This window comes from Megalobrama amblycephala, linkage group LG7, assembly GCF_018812025.1.
Source record: "Megalobrama amblycephala isolate DHTTF-2021 linkage group LG7, ASM1881202v1, whole genome shotgun sequence".
Lineage (NCBI taxonomy): Eukaryota > Metazoa > Chordata > Actinopteri > Cypriniformes > Xenocyprididae > Megalobrama > Megalobrama amblycephala.
Window position 1 is genome coordinate 7,738,332 of NC_063050.1, and position 15,712 is coordinate 7,754,043.

Sequence of the window (15,712 nt, forward strand, 5' to 3'; positions counted from 1 at the left end):
AAGGAGAATAAATCAAATGTGGTTAAATAGCAGAATTACCTAAGTAATTTAGTCTATTTGACAATTATGGGCCAATTAAAGTGTTTTGCTCTGTGATTATAAAAAAGCCATTACTGTAATGAAAAATAGGCCCAATTGAACGAATAAGTAAAATTGTAAAAATGTCTCCATCTCTCTCTCTTTCTGTCTCTCTATTTATAATGATAGTTCTATATATCATGCTAGTATTTGTTGTACTGTCTTTAATGTATGCTAATTTAAATTAAATTAAAAAAATGATAGAGAATCAGTGCTAATAATGGTTAATAAAAAATGCATAACAACAGCAACAGTATCCCTAAAAATGTGATGAAATGTGGCCTGAACATATTTTTGTGAATTTGCCTTCAATCACAAAGCATTTTTAGAATATTTCAGTAGGCCTATGTCAAACTTTAGTGTTGTTACAGTGTGATTTACAGCTATTATAACATTTTATTTATTAAATATTGCATAATAAAGAAGAATAACTTTGTTAATATCTACTAATATCTATAACTTTAGCTTGTAATAAATAAAATGAGGCTATAGAATGTACAGTGCACAGCATAAATGAGTACACCCCCTCTGAAACTTCTGAAAGTCAGCAATTACTACTTAGAAGACATGTTAGGGTTCTTTAGAGATATAATGTTCCAGCAAGTCTGGTTAATCAATTACCAAAGAAGCATGTCAAAATTATTCAGGAAAATAAGATTTTCTTATCAAGGTGATAAAATGTTTTGTAGCAAAAATGAGTATACACCCTCCTAAAAGTTACTAAATAAAATGAAAAAAAAAAAAAAATGTTCTGGTGTAAGTTTAAGGCAATGTTTGATCAACTGGTAAGTATGTTGAACCAAAACATTTAAAAAGAAGTAATTTCTTGACAATTAAAAGTGTTAATGCTGGCAACAATGGAAGCACTTGGGAGAGAACTGTCAGGAGTCTTATTTCTTAGCACAAAAGAGGACTGTGGTACAAGAGGATTACCAAATCATTGTTTTAAGTGTGAAAATATAGCAAAAGTAACACAGAAATTCAAAAACAATGGACTTGTGACAGTGCCCCTGAAATAATCAGGCCTTCATTTTAAACTACCTACTGTAGCCAAAGCACAATAAAGTCAGTTAGCAATTTCCAAAGCCCATATTTACAAAATATAGATTCTGGGAATCAATACTCTGGTCTCACGAGACTAAATCAATCATTTTGGATCTAACAGCATCCAAAATGTTATGGTGTTGCTAGAGGAGGAGTACAGTGAGAAGTGCTTGGTTCCCACAGTAAAGTTCAGTGGTAGTAAAGCTCTTATATAGGGATGTATGAGTGCTGAAGGTGTCAGGGAGTTGTGCTTTATCAATGCTGTCATGATGGAGCTCATCATCCAGGAGATAAACAGGACAGATGTGACAATTTGTCATGAACTTGTACACTCAGTGCCAAGAAGGGTCAAAGCAGTATATTCAAAATTATGGAGGGCATAAGTACTAGAATATTATATATTCGTTGAATTAAATCTAGGGTGCACTCATTTCTGCAATCCTTAATTCAAACAAAATTGGCTAATTTACTTATTTTATGACTATTAATGACATATATTTCTCAGTTTTTATTATGTATATGTTTAATACATTTTAGTTTTGCCATCTTTTCATGAATTGTATTAGTGATCATAAAGAAAATACATCTTGTTTTTGTATTTGTTCAGAGGGTGTACTCATTCTGTGCACTGTACATATATGTGTAAAGTGTCTCTAATATCACCAGAGTAACATAGCATATTTCCTCTTATCACTCCGCCGTATAAAGAACATTAATAAAAGTGTACAGCACTGTACCGACGTCCTTCTCAAGCAGCAGCAGCAGAACATCTTGAGTGTTGAATGTTATTCATGGGAGGTGGCATACTGCTCAATAAGGCGTTTCCGCGCTCAAGTGGGCTGGGACTCGAACATTTCCACTAAGGAGTGGAATATCCCGAGGAGAAAAAAGGAAGACCACACTGCTTTGGCCGTATCACGCAGTGAACCTTCTACCTCGAAGCTCGGATGTACGGTCTCGTGAAAGGTCCTGTAAGAGGAATTCTCACGTGGACGCAGCCGGAGCATGAAAACATCTCCGTACCCGAGACTAGCTCCGTTCCTCTTTCTCCTCCTCATTGACAATTTACAGTAGTGGGTACCAACACACGGCGGGTGTTTTCAGCACTTGGACTGAATATGTACCAGGGACATTCACAGGTAAGCTCGCATGCATCTTTTATCTATTATTGGCCAACGGCGCGTGAAGCATCTCATCTACCGGCACGTGCGCATGTGTAAACTAAATCATCTTCAAATTGAGGAGTTTGTGCTATTTTCACCAGTCAAATCTCACTCTTTAAGCTCTATTTTAGCATGTGAGCAATGGGCAAAACACATTTTGCGACATAAGCATTAACTGCATGTGGGGGACGTTAACTCTGAAGAAAAGAGTGTTTCAAGGCATTATTTTGTCCCGTTGAAACGTTAAACTGTCTGAACACTATGTTCTGGTTATATTTGTCTCATGCATTGAATAAAACACTGTTGTTTTATGACATAGCCTAAAACAAAACACTGTTGTTTTATGTAATATTATTGTAAGATAACTTTTAAAAGGCTTTACTATATGGTAAAATACTATATGTTAAAATATAGTTCCTTTTACTATATTATTATTATTATTATACATTGTTTCCTCAATATCATTTTTCATTTAGTAAATGCCAAGATATATTTGTATAAATGTGTTGCACATTTTTGAAGAACTTTAAGCAGTTTTAAATGCATTTATTTCCTTTTTCCTTAGAAAATAAGACATTTCATCCATTAAAAATGGATTCATTAAATGAGCATTGAAGTCATTAACCCTACATGACTGCAGGCTCAACATCCATGTTTTGGACTTGGAAGGAATTTGACCTTCATAGAGTCAGATGAACTTAGAAATTGCCTGCTGCCGTTCACATGACTGATGATGCTGTGCTTGCACTTCAGGGAACTGCCATCAAGTGTGGTTTGCTTCCGAGTCCTCAATATAAATATGTTTTACGTCTCACCAAGCTGTAAATCTGAGTAGTATGGTTTAAGACCACAGGTCTGTGTTACATTTCTCATTATTGGACAAAGGAAAATGCGTGTTTGCGATTAAAATTGAAATCGCATTTTGTATGTTTACAACTAATTTTCTGCATCACAATTTGTGGCTGCTTCTTTTTCCTCATCGGTTTCTTTCTAATATTGTAGATGCACAGAAGGAGGAACAGTGTGATGTTTTAAAACATGTTTTTAAATATCAAGTTGAGTATAAATGCTCAAATGGTGCAATTGTAGTTTATGGATGTTACACAAGCTTCCCACTGATCTCTGCCACTCACAGCACTGCATGCTCTGGATCTGCATTTAAGACTCTGAGCATGATCAATGCTTAGTTTATTTTCAGTACAGTTCAATCATTCAACTACTTTGGTTCTCACTGATATGAGGGAGAACTTTAAATATTCCTAAATTCTCAGAAGAAAGAAAGTAATGTTTGAGAGGGTGCCCTTATGTCTACCTAAACCTCCTTTGATAAAGCTGTTTCCATGTATGCATAGCTTAGGCTTTACCTTCTGAACATACATTAGTTCAGCCTTGTGTGGGGTTGTGGGAGACTAAAAAAGAGAACGGTGAGAAAGCCCTTTGATGTGTTGTTCCCTTTTTATCATAAAAATTCACCTCGACTAAACCGTTATTAGGGGTGTAACGATACGCTCAGGTCACGATACGATACGTATCTCGATACGGAGTTCACGATACGATACGTATCACGATATTTTGAACAAAATGAAACTGAAATTCAAACAAGATTTATTAAAAAAACATGAACAAATTTCAATAATTTTCCTTGTTGTACATACAAGATCACATTTCAATAAAATAAATAAATATAAAATTTTAATAAAAACCTTCTGTATTCAAATTAACAGCTGAATAGGGCTGTCTGTCACTGAAAAAAAATGTTAAATTTAACATGAACTTAGAATTATGAATAGGGGCCGTTCACATATCGCGTCTAAAAACGCGTGGAAGGCGCGGCCGCACCGCTTCTCCTTCTTTCCAAAGCGCTTGCGCTCCCGTGGCGTCGGTCGTTGCTATGCAACCATGAACTGAGCTCTCCAAGAGGATCAGGATGTTTCTGCTAAGGATAAATGATTTCTAGCCCTTGCATTAGTTTTACTACGAGATATATTGATGGAGATAAGATATAAAAACCACCATGTACAGCTATGATCAGCTGTTCGGCTGAGCTTTTGATGTTTTGTTACGGAAAGGCCATAGCTGATCGGTTGATTCTTGTCACACGACCTGCGGTGCGCTTGCGGCATTCTGAGAAGTTGAGAATTGCATGCGCGTCGCGACCGCGTTGATCCCATTATGAGCGCGCTTGCCGCGCGGCTACATTTGAAAATAATAACTGACTTGCACGCGGAAAAGACGCAATATGTGAACGGCCCCACAGAACTTCTTAAAGCAAAGCATCGCAAGCGTCTTTTGCTTTTCTGTGAGCACAGCTGTTCCTGTGCACTGCGGTGAAAGAAAGCCACGACTTTTCTCACGCGACCATGCAAGAGACTGACATGAGAAACGTTTAAACCTGCTTGCAAGATTCAATGTGTGCCCGAAACACTTACTGAACTAGAGAGCTGATTGAGACACACCATCTACGATAAATCGTTACACCCCTAATACTTATAGTAATTTAAAAATGTGGTAGCATTGGATCTGGACAGGAAGGATAACTCTGGGAGTTGGAAGGGGTGTGTCGCGATTCTGCCTTCTCACATCGCGATACAGGTTCGTGGACCTGCGTATCGCGATTTCGGTTTCATATCGCATATCGTTACAGCCCTAACCGTTATGTAGAGAATTTTGTTCTTGGAATACTGCAGTTGTCCCATTTAGGTTAGCAGGCTGAGATGTGTGATTATTAAGCACTTCAGTGGAATAGAAGTCAAGTGAAATAATTTCTAAAAAATAGATAACCAAGACATTTAGCCACTAAGGGGTGTTTTTACCATACAACAACGTATCTAGCTGCTTAAAGGGTTAGTTCGCCCAAAAATGAAATTTATGTCGTTAATTACTCAGCCTCATGTTGTTCCAAACCCACAAGACCTTTGTTCATCTTCAAGAGAACAAATTAAGATATTTTTGATCAAATCCGAGAGGTCCAGAGAAGTAGTAAAGACATCATCAAAGTAGTCAACGTGACTACGGTGGTTCAACCTTAATGTAATGAAGCAACGAGAATACTTTTTGTGCGCAAAAAACAATACAAAAATAGCTCCAGCTCAGTATTGTATCGTCTCCATAAAGTATTTTAAAAGAAACCAATTATTTAGTGTTTATTTAGTAGTTAATAAAAAGAACATTGTAATTGAATTTAAAGGTTACTTGACTTGCACCTGATGATTTTACCCTGAGAAGGAATATAACAATAGAATAGAATAGAAGAATAGAATAGAATAGAATAGAATAGAATAGAATAGAAAACCTTTATTGTCATTGTACAGCTGTACAATGAAAAATATTTGGTAGCAAAAGAAAGGGAAATGGTGGGAAATTCAATTTCATGAGTTCAACCTCTGGAAAAAAGCTTGCATGACTAACCATGACAGTGGGTCAAAACATTTGATATAAACTCAAGGCTGAAAAATTAACACATTAAATAAGTACTGTTGCCTTGGAGAAAATCATAAATGGATCAAACAACAAAAATGTAGAAGCTAAAAATAACAGATTGTAAGTGCAATCAAGTCCACTGGGGGCGAGCTTCATGAGCCCAAGTAGTGATGGAACAGTTGATACTGGGGCTCTGATGCTCTGACGTGGTTTTCAAAGCACTATTGCATCACACACTGTACCGATGCTTGTATCAAAATGACAATACCACGAGACTGATGACGTTTGAAGCTTCAAATGTTATGCAGTATCAGAAAGTTGGGTTTGAAAAAATTGGTGCTTCGCGACCCCACCTGATGCATAAAAGGAAAATGGATTTAATCATGTTTTATTGCTGGGGTCTCAGGGAACCCGAACAGAACAAAACAGCTCACCCAAAACTACTCACGTCAAATATGATCACATCCTTGTATATTTTGTATTATTGATCAATATGTGTTGACCAGGCTACACATGACATGAGTTGGGGTCTTATTGTCACAAATTAATTTAGATGAGATTAGATAGAAATGTATTGATCCAAGAGTGATTCCACTCTTGTCACAGACTTCCGAAGCTTTGTTTGGTCACATGCTTTTTCAAACCATAGATCTGCTCAGTGATGATTTGTTAGATATGTTGAAAAAAACAAGTCTGACCACCAGATGTCGCTAATGCGCACTGTGTTAAAAGCTTAGAGTAATGAACCGTATTTCGGCACAATTTGATGAAATCCTCAAACGCTTCAGAAAGCCGCGGTTTCCCATCACTAATTACATTAAGTGCAGTTTTATTGAGATAAATCCAAAATGTGATTAAAACAAACCGATAACTTAAAGGTGCTCTAAGTGATCCTGGGTGGATGTAACTTCCTGTTGACGTTCGAAGTGTTGTCAGACAAAACAGAGGCTAGCTAGACCCTCCCTCCTCCTCCTCCTCCTCCCCCTCCCCTCCGTGCTTCCTGAAACAGTCATGAACGCGCATTTAAAATCATTCTTGTCGGTTATTGGCTGGAGCATGTTTATTATGATTCGTGGTCCAGGCTGCACCAGTTTGTTTTTATTGCCGTTTTTGGAGCTTGTGGCGACTACAGAGACCGCGTTTTTTACAGTGTGTTCAGGGGACAGGCAGCTAGCGGATAGTGAGGAGATGTTTGCTGTATGTGACAAAAAATGTTTTGGCCTAAAAACGCGTGACATCACTTAGAGCACCTTTAAACTAAACTTGGCCAAAAAACTTAACCATTAACTAAACTTGACTATAAACATGAAACTCACCAACAGAGGTTTACAGGGAACAATGGAAACATGAAAGAGACTAATGACTAACAGGGAACACCTGTGCAAAATCAAACAATGAGCCAATGAGAACACAGCACTCATGACTAGACCAACCAATGAGAACATGACACATGGACAAGCACATGGCAGGATAACATAAGGCTTGTTCAACTTGAAGCAGTCCTACACTGACCTATCGGTGTATGACATCAAAGTACCGCAAGAGTGATTAGAGAGCAGACGGCTCCATATGCTTTTAAAATTGCTCTTGCTGTACTTTTACGTCATTGGTCTGTGCAGCGCTGAGTCAAGCAGAACAAGCCTATAAGGAGCAAGGGAAGCACATGACAAACAGGAAGCATGAAAGTGAGAATTACAAAATAAAAGATATGAAAATATAAACACGAAATAAAACCCAAAACAATGTGACAGTAAGCAGGAGCACTTATTATAACAATTAAAACAGTGATGCGACACATTAATATTCTTTCACATAACAAACCATAAAAAAATCCACTGGAAATGCAGAAACACTGATTGATGTTTGGATAACAGCCCGCCGGATCAGTGTGGTCTGCACTGGAACATTAGAAATTAGACGACAGCATTTGAAATTCAATGAAAGCTGAACTGTACCATAAAACATTGATCAACTGACATTGCTCACTCATTTAGCTCACAATGTTCCAGTAACCTGAGAGATTTTCACTAATACTGAGCTCTATTGATAGAGCACTAAATTGTGCTGAACTTACCAATTTTAATGTAAGCTAATGGATCAATCCCATTCATGAATTCAACACAGTATACTTAAATGTCATTGCATCCTGGGAGAGCTGAAGGCAGGCCACATATGCCCGCTCACTATGGAATTCATCCTCTCCTGCCTTCAAAAAGTGGGTCAGATGTGAACCCTAAGGCAGGTTGCTCTTCACTGCAGCTTAAACTGCTAATCACTTAAAGCATCTGGATTTGGCTGATGACACTGCAGCTGTTGTGCCATTTTTTCCTGAACCGGATCACACGCCACAGACCACATAATGCCATCTGACACAGCAGCCTCTGTGGATGGCACACATATTCCCTGGTGAAAGTAGGTGCAAAATGTAGAGGATTATTGTAAATTGAAAAAAGCACAGTGCAAATAGCACAGGCCTTTTTTCTTTGACCTATAAGAGTGGCGCACATATTTTAAACTCACATCCTGTCAGGACTTCAAGTAATGTCTACTGTCTCATAGTTTGTGTAAGTGTGCTCTAGCCAAACATTTTCCACTTGTCACTGTGAAGAGACAATAGCATGGATACATATAAAACTGGGGCCTTTGTCTAACTTTGAATAGAGTATGGTTGCTGAAGGAATGATTAATGCTAATAAGCCTCTGGTAGGCCACAGTGGAGCCGACACTGACCTCGGATTTGAGCAAAGATTGATGCAGCCTTAGGTTGCTTCATTCTCCAAGGTATTGCTTGGAGGATTTTCAAGGTAACAGAATATTTTTGTTCTTACCAGAAGCTGTGATCTTTGCTTGACATGTGTAAACTAGAAGTTTGGAATTATGTTTTTCTTCTGGCTTCACAGAAATCACAACTTTAGCATGTAGGTGTATAGCCTGTTTAATATCAAATGAGTCATAAGTTTGACAAAAGAGATGTTGTGTGGAATGCAGAAATCTGTGATAACAATGGCTTTATAGGATGCTGTTCTGAGGTGGGCATTTGTATATGTGAAGTGGGCAACTAGTCAGCATTAGAAGAATTTTTTTTTTTTTTTCCCCCAGGAACATTTATTTTGTCATTTTAAATGTAGAAAACACTACTGTCACAGTGCACTTACTTCACTTGAATCACCCTGCATGGTCTCATTGTTTATGTGTAGGAATTAGTGCTTAACATTTACAGAAAGGCATACTTTCTAATTTGTTTCATGGTTGGGTAGTTTTTATGTTACCCAGCCATGAGTTAGTGGCTGGGTCAATCTCACTGACATTTGACACGTACAATACAAATGGATAACAAAGAACGATTCATTTTACTTTTCAATTTTTAAATCTAAATTGTTTAATGAATTTAAATGTAGGTAATATTGTATACATGAAAAACTGTATAAAACTGTATAAACTATATCAAATATGCTGTATTTTGAACTGTATTCATCCAAAATAAAGGACTTATCATTTAAACAGTGGTCGTGAATTGTATTTTACAAACTTTTGCAGGATTTAAGTTAATCTGGAAGTATTAATCCACATATGAGGTAAAAATAAGATAGTATTCTAGTAAAAATTAAATAGCATAAATCAATCCATTATGCTGAGTTAAACATGCTAGGTTTAAATAACAGCTAAAATGTTAAAAAGCAGTACCAAAGTCATTCAAATGATGACGTGTTGCATTTACAGTCCTCTCTGGCGGTATAGTTTTGTGTGAGGTATGGAGTAAAATTTAAGTTGTTAATCTGCATTTTTTGAGTCACATTATATTTAGGAAACCACTCTTTATCTTATGTACCTAGGAATACTCATGAGATCATGTTGCTTGAATACATGGCCATCACTTTGTTTTCAAAACTGGTGGAGAGTTAGAAAAGATTGCCAATTTATAACAGTATGTGGAAAAAATTAAACTCTATGCTTCAAACTCTAGCCAAATAACACCACTGGCAGTCACACTATATATGTCACTCATAACATACACATGGACTGCCTGCACTCATTTGAATGGAAATGCTTTAAACTGGCATTATAAAACTCCTGTTAAGGAGGAAAATGTAAAAGCCAAATGTGGCAAGCAGGGCGGGGCCGAGAGCTGTGGGAACAGTGCGAGTGTTAATAAGCGTCACCTGCATGTCATATGAGTCTCGAGTCTCATGAAGGAGTAAAAGGAGGAGTGACGGCAGTGAAGGACCAGGCTTGGGATGTTATGGTGTTGTTTTATTATGTTTATAACTATTTGACATAACTTTTTGACTCATTAACCAATTTGTCTACTAAATGTCTACTAAATGTCTACTAAAAGTTACCAGCCATTATGAACTTCTACTAGCCAAAACCAAAATGGAGCTCCGGAGATTGACGTCACGCAAACTCTGCCATTTTCTCCGCCATCAGGAGAGCGCTAGACCAGCTGTAGCATTGGTATCGATAGTGGTCGAACAATAATTTAAATCCAGACATGTTTAGACCTTACAAACCTTACTATTTCAACATGGTGGACAGCTGTTGTGCGCCAGGATGCTAGAACAGGCGGGGTAAAGCAAAGGGGAAAACAATTTTATCATATTCCTAAGGATCCCGATAGCTGACTGAAATGGTTCACTACAATAAAACGTGCTAACCAACACAATAAAACAACAGATGGTTGTGTTTGTATTTTAAATTTTTTTTGTCTTGTTGTAAGGGTTTTTGTTTAATAGTTACCCTAAAATGATATGAAAGATTTTAAAATGTGTAAAATAATTGGGCTGATAGGCCATATTTTCAGTAGAACATAATGTTACACATTATTCCACCGTCCACAATTGTGGCCGAACATTAAAGACAATTTTTCACCCACATTTCCATAAAAATTTCAAAAAATAATAATTGATTATTTCAAGGGGCAACTAATGACACCTCATTTGGATATTTTCATGTCTGGGAAAAATTTGGAATTAAATGGGTTAAGATATTATGACACTTATGATTTCTGCTGTACTCACGGTGATATAGCTATGCTGGCTACCTACAAAGAAGGACAGCTAGGGCCGATTACGTTACCTAACAACGCAGTTGACTTACCCTTCCAATGACGATGAAGCAGGTTTTAGCAGGCAGACTCCAAAGTTGAATATTCATCACAAAATTAGATTGTGTCCATTTGTACCCCTCCAGGTTTTTGGAGGTTTTTGTAGGCTTTTAAAGAGTCTCCGGAGTAGGACAATGGAAAGTTGATGAGGTAGTTGTGCATATCAGGATACTACAGGTTTATGTTTTTTTAATTAAAGTGCACAGTGAACTCTGTTGCCTTGAAACTGATGTTGGCGCCATTCATTTCATATTCGCTCACGGCTGTCCCTGCCTGCCAGCATGGTGGTGTAAACAGAATGGGTCACGTGACTGCCGAAGCTCTATATCAAAAATAAACCAGATCATCAAAACCACTGCTTATATTTATTAAATATATTTATTATTAAATCTTCTTTTTAAACATTGAATGGCTTTTAGTTTTACAACAGTCAATCATTATTTGCGGATGGCATAAAAATGAAATAAAACAGAAATAAGGCCACTGACAGATGCAATCATAGAAAACAATGTATTAGAATACATGATGCTTCTTGTCAAATGTGTGACCCTGTTTAGGCTTTGTTTTGTTAAAGTTGAAAGCTCCTTGTTGGAGGACATAATTTATGAATCATAACCGGCCAAATTGGCCAATGAGTTGATATGCATGTATGCATGTTGATATGCATTAGTTGGTGTTAATTCAAACCCTGCATTGGGGCTGTAAAATCGATTAATCGCATCTAACATATATTGTATATTATGTAAACACAAACTTTTTATGTTAGATGTGATTAATCTATTTTACAGCCATATCCTGCATATGATTAGTCATAATATTCTATAAATCTTAACCCACTTTGTAGCTTTCTTGATTAGTTGTCTTATAATGTAATTGAAGGATTATTAGCAGATTGTCAAAACCTTCGAGGGTAATTTGAGCAGCTATAACAAAGTAGATATTTTGATATGCAAATATATAATTTGATGTTTAAATAGTTGGATAAACTGATTAGAAGTACCAAAATCCATTTTGTGTAAATGAAGTCTTAGACATAACAGAAGCTACAAACTCTGCTAATATCAAGCAGGTCTTAGGACTATAAATAAGCTGTTCTGAACTTACAATCATTTACAGCTTGTGTTAGCACTTCCTACAATTCCTCTGCTTGCAGATCTTTTCTTTGGCGTGATCAACTTTCACCCAGTCAACACAACCCAAGTTCATCACCATGTGTGAGAAATGAATTTATCACCTCCCAAAGCAGTTATTATTATGACATGACCGTGCACATTTTGGTCTATAGTCTGGATTTTTTTTCCCCACTGTTTCCCACTGCTAATAAAACTGTCCTATTCACACGTTTTTGAATCCATCTGCACTATATTTGAAGACTTCAGATGCAAAAGCCTCTAAGTGCCATCTGAAATTTTCTTATAAAATAAGCATTTTTATCAAGCTTGCATGTTTATGTTCAGTTATTTCACTTTAATGACAATGAAAAGGACATATTAATTGCCATTAAAGTGAAATTACTGAACCTAAACATACAAGCTTGATAAAAATTTCTTCTCATTTTAGAAGAAAATTTCAGATGGCACTTAGAGGCTTTTGCATCTGAAGTCTTCATTTAAACTTAATTTATGAAAACATGCAACGTCTTTGATGTTTGTGCTACACCATGTGCCTCATGCATAGTGTTTTTAAGATGTCATGCAGCAACTTTCACATAATTACAGGAATGTCATGTATTTAAATATATTTGTAATTACTTTTATTACATATATTTGTAATAATGAAGTTGTAATTTAATACATTTAAAATATAACTTTAAATGCAATATCAAATACTACACTACAGTAAAAATTATAAGCATGTTCTTTACATGTGCTTTAGTATGTTAGTCAACACATCAAAATAAGTGTACTTCTTTAAAGCGTGACAAAAGATTATTTAATAAATTGAAAATGTACTTTTTTTCATGCTGTGGCTGTTGTAGTAATTGCACGATGAAGATGAGATGGGTATCCAGTTCCCTGACAAGGGGAATGAGACACTGCGTCCCCTAGAGGGCGCTATGGGGAATGCCTCTGTCATGACCGGTGTCTGAAACACGAGTCTAAACATGACAATGAACTTGACATTGTGAAGTGACAGCCTATGACGTCACTACTGGTGCGACTGTGAGTATGAAAGGGCACCTGTGAAATATGTCATCCACTTCTTGTCTGAAGGAGACATGCACAGGAATACCTAAAGCATAGCAAAGGGGCACAGTGTATCATTCCCCTTCTCAGGGAAGCATGGTTACATGTGTAACCTGAGAAGTTCTCTTTTGAATGGGAACTCGCACTGCATCCCTTAGAGGGCACCATGGGGAACAAATACCCATTCTGCCATGCAGAAGGGATGAGTGCCTTATTGGCTGACATAAAGTCAAAGACTCAAAGGAGTTCCCATCCCTAAGGTACACACCAGCATTGTGACTAATTCCCTATGGCCAGAACCTGAGCTACAAAAATCCCTTACAGGCAAAGCTCAAGAGCTTGGTATTCCTACAAACACCTTTGAGATAATATTGTCATAGACCAGAGCTTCTAAAGAACAGAGGCTGTAACAGGATGACTCTAAATGAGAGGAGGCCTAACTATGTTCTCTATTCAGGCTAGCATCCAAGGAGGCTCACAGGGAGCCTAACCGCTCAGAACCGCTATTCAGACAGAGCCCTGAAGAGCAGAGTCCTTAAGTAAGAGGCCTAGCAACACTCTAACCCAAAGGCAGCAGCCAAAAAAGCTCAGAAATAGCTAGCAATCTGGCACTACTGCCTATTCTGGCTTTAATCAATCAATCAATCAACATTTATTTATACAGCCCTTTACAACACTCAAGGTGAACCAAAGTGCTTTCCAATAAAAACAATGTAAACAAAAATGAAAAAGCAACAACAAGAAAATAAATAAATTACACAAAATGCCATCACAACTGCTAGATATTAAAAGCCAGTCTAAATAAATACGTTTTGAGCTTAGCTTTGCAAAGGCCCAGGTCGGTGATAGTGCGCATATCAGCGGGAAGCTTATTCCAGAGTCTGGGCCCAGCAACAGAAAAAGCCTGGTCAACCCGGTGTTTGTACCGTTACCTTGGGACTTCCAGCAAAAGTTGATTTGTTGACCTAAGAGTCCTGGTTGGCTGATGCAGAGCCAGCATCTCAATTATATATTTAAGGACGGAGGCTTCAACAAACTGACTTTCAAGTGAGAGGAAGCCTAACCATGTCCAAATAAAGAACAGCTATCAAGGAGGCTCTAGAGAGTCTAACAACCTGATCTAACTGACCCCTTGAAGCTCTGCAGAGCGGAGGCCTCAGTACAATGACTCTCATAAAGAGAGGAGGCCTAGCAACAGTCCACACTAAGGTCAGTATCCATGGAGGCTCACAGAGAGCCTAAACAACCTGGCATACTACCCCATTGCCTAGCCGAGCTCTAAGAATGGAGGCCTCAGCATGACGACTCTCTATAACGACAGGAGGCTTAACTACCTTCCACACTCAGGACAACTTCCAAGGAGGCTCAAAGAGAGCCTACAACTGGGAATTGCTATCACAGCAGAGCTCTCTGGAGCAGGGGTCTCAGCAGTATAACTCCCTATAGTGAGAGGAGACCTAGCAACAATCTGGTTTAAGTGCAGTAGCCAAGGAGGCTCACAGATAGCCTGGCAACTTAGCCCCTGTCTGAGCTCAAAGGATGGAGGCCTTGGCATAGCGACTTTCTCTCTTGAGAGGAGGCCTAGCTACATCCAACACCTGTCAATGAGGCTTCATAGAGGGCCTAGCAGCTTTAAACTAGTAAGCAGGTGGAGCTCAGGGAGCAGACAAAAATGGTTAAAAAACACTCCAACCCAGGGGCACTAGAGGAGGCTCAGACAGGTAGCCTACAACTCAATTCTACTGAATAATTTTCTTCAGAGAACGGAGGTCTCAGAATGACGACTCTCTAAAATGAGAGGAGGCCTAACTGCATTCTATTCTCAGGGCAGCTCTGGGGGAACAGAAGCCTGAATGTACAATTATCTTAGGAAAGAGAAGGCCTATCAATGCTCTATAACAAAGCAGTAACCAAGGAGGCTCAAAGGTAGCCTAATAACTAACTTGGCACTACTGCCTGCCATCTATGTCTCAGAACATTTCCAAGGAGGCTCACAGAGAGCCTATCCTCTGAATTATTACAAGCTCCAGAAAGCGGAGGCTTCACAGGAGGACTCTCATATCGAGAGAAAGCCTAACAACGCTCTAGACCTAAAGCAGTGGCCGAGGCTCACAAAGAGCCTTAACAACTTGGCGTCACTACCTGGTCCAGCTCAAAGGATGAAGGCCTCACCATGACAACTCTTTAAAGTGAGAGCCCAAAACAGCTTCCAGAGGAGACTCAATGGAACCTAACAATTCAAACTGTTTTTCAGACAGAGCTCATAGGGAGCAGAGGCTCACAATAACTCAGAGAGGACACAAGACTTCCTTTCTAAAGTAGTGGCCACAGAGGCTCGCAAACATCTCAGCACCACTGCCTGGTGGAGCTCTAAGGATGGAGGACTTAGCATGATAGCATGATCTCTAAAGCGAGAGGAGGCCTAACTGTGTCCCATACTCAGAACTAGTGATCGACCGATATATCTGTTTACCGATATTTTTCCCGATATTTAAGCATTTTTCCATAATCGGGTATCGGTTTTGTAATATCGGATTTGCCGATTTTACGGCGCCATCTTGTGGCCGTTTTGAGATTTCCGCCATTGCAGCCCGGGCGTCTGAGGAGATCAGTCAACAACAACTCAGTGCACAGGTAAAGTATATGTTCTACTTGGTTTGCTTTAATTAATCAACTTTATTTAACATAACAGATATGCACAAATGAGATCTGAGACA

General features: G+C 38.3%; 1 protein-coding gene across 5 annotated transcripts in view; it reads left to right on the forward strand.

Annotated features, from left to right (window-relative positions):
- Positions 1-1,836: 1,836 nt before the first annotated feature.
- Positions 1,837-15,712, forward strand: part of pex5lb (peroxisomal biogenesis factor 5-like b) — an 85,186-nt gene continuing 71,310 nt past the window's right edge. For 2 of the 5 annotated variants that reach the window (XM_048195799.1, XM_048195800.1), the window contains exon 1: positions 1,845-2,261. In XM_048195799.1, coding sequence (XP_048051756.1) covers positions 2,241-2,261 — 21 coding nt within the window. In that variant the 5' untranslated portion in view covers positions 1,845-2,240. Of the gene's footprint in view, positions 2,262-15,712 lie in introns of all 5 variants that reach the window. The other 3 variants (XM_048195803.1, XM_048195801.1, XM_048195802.1) reach the window with 3 other exon arrangements.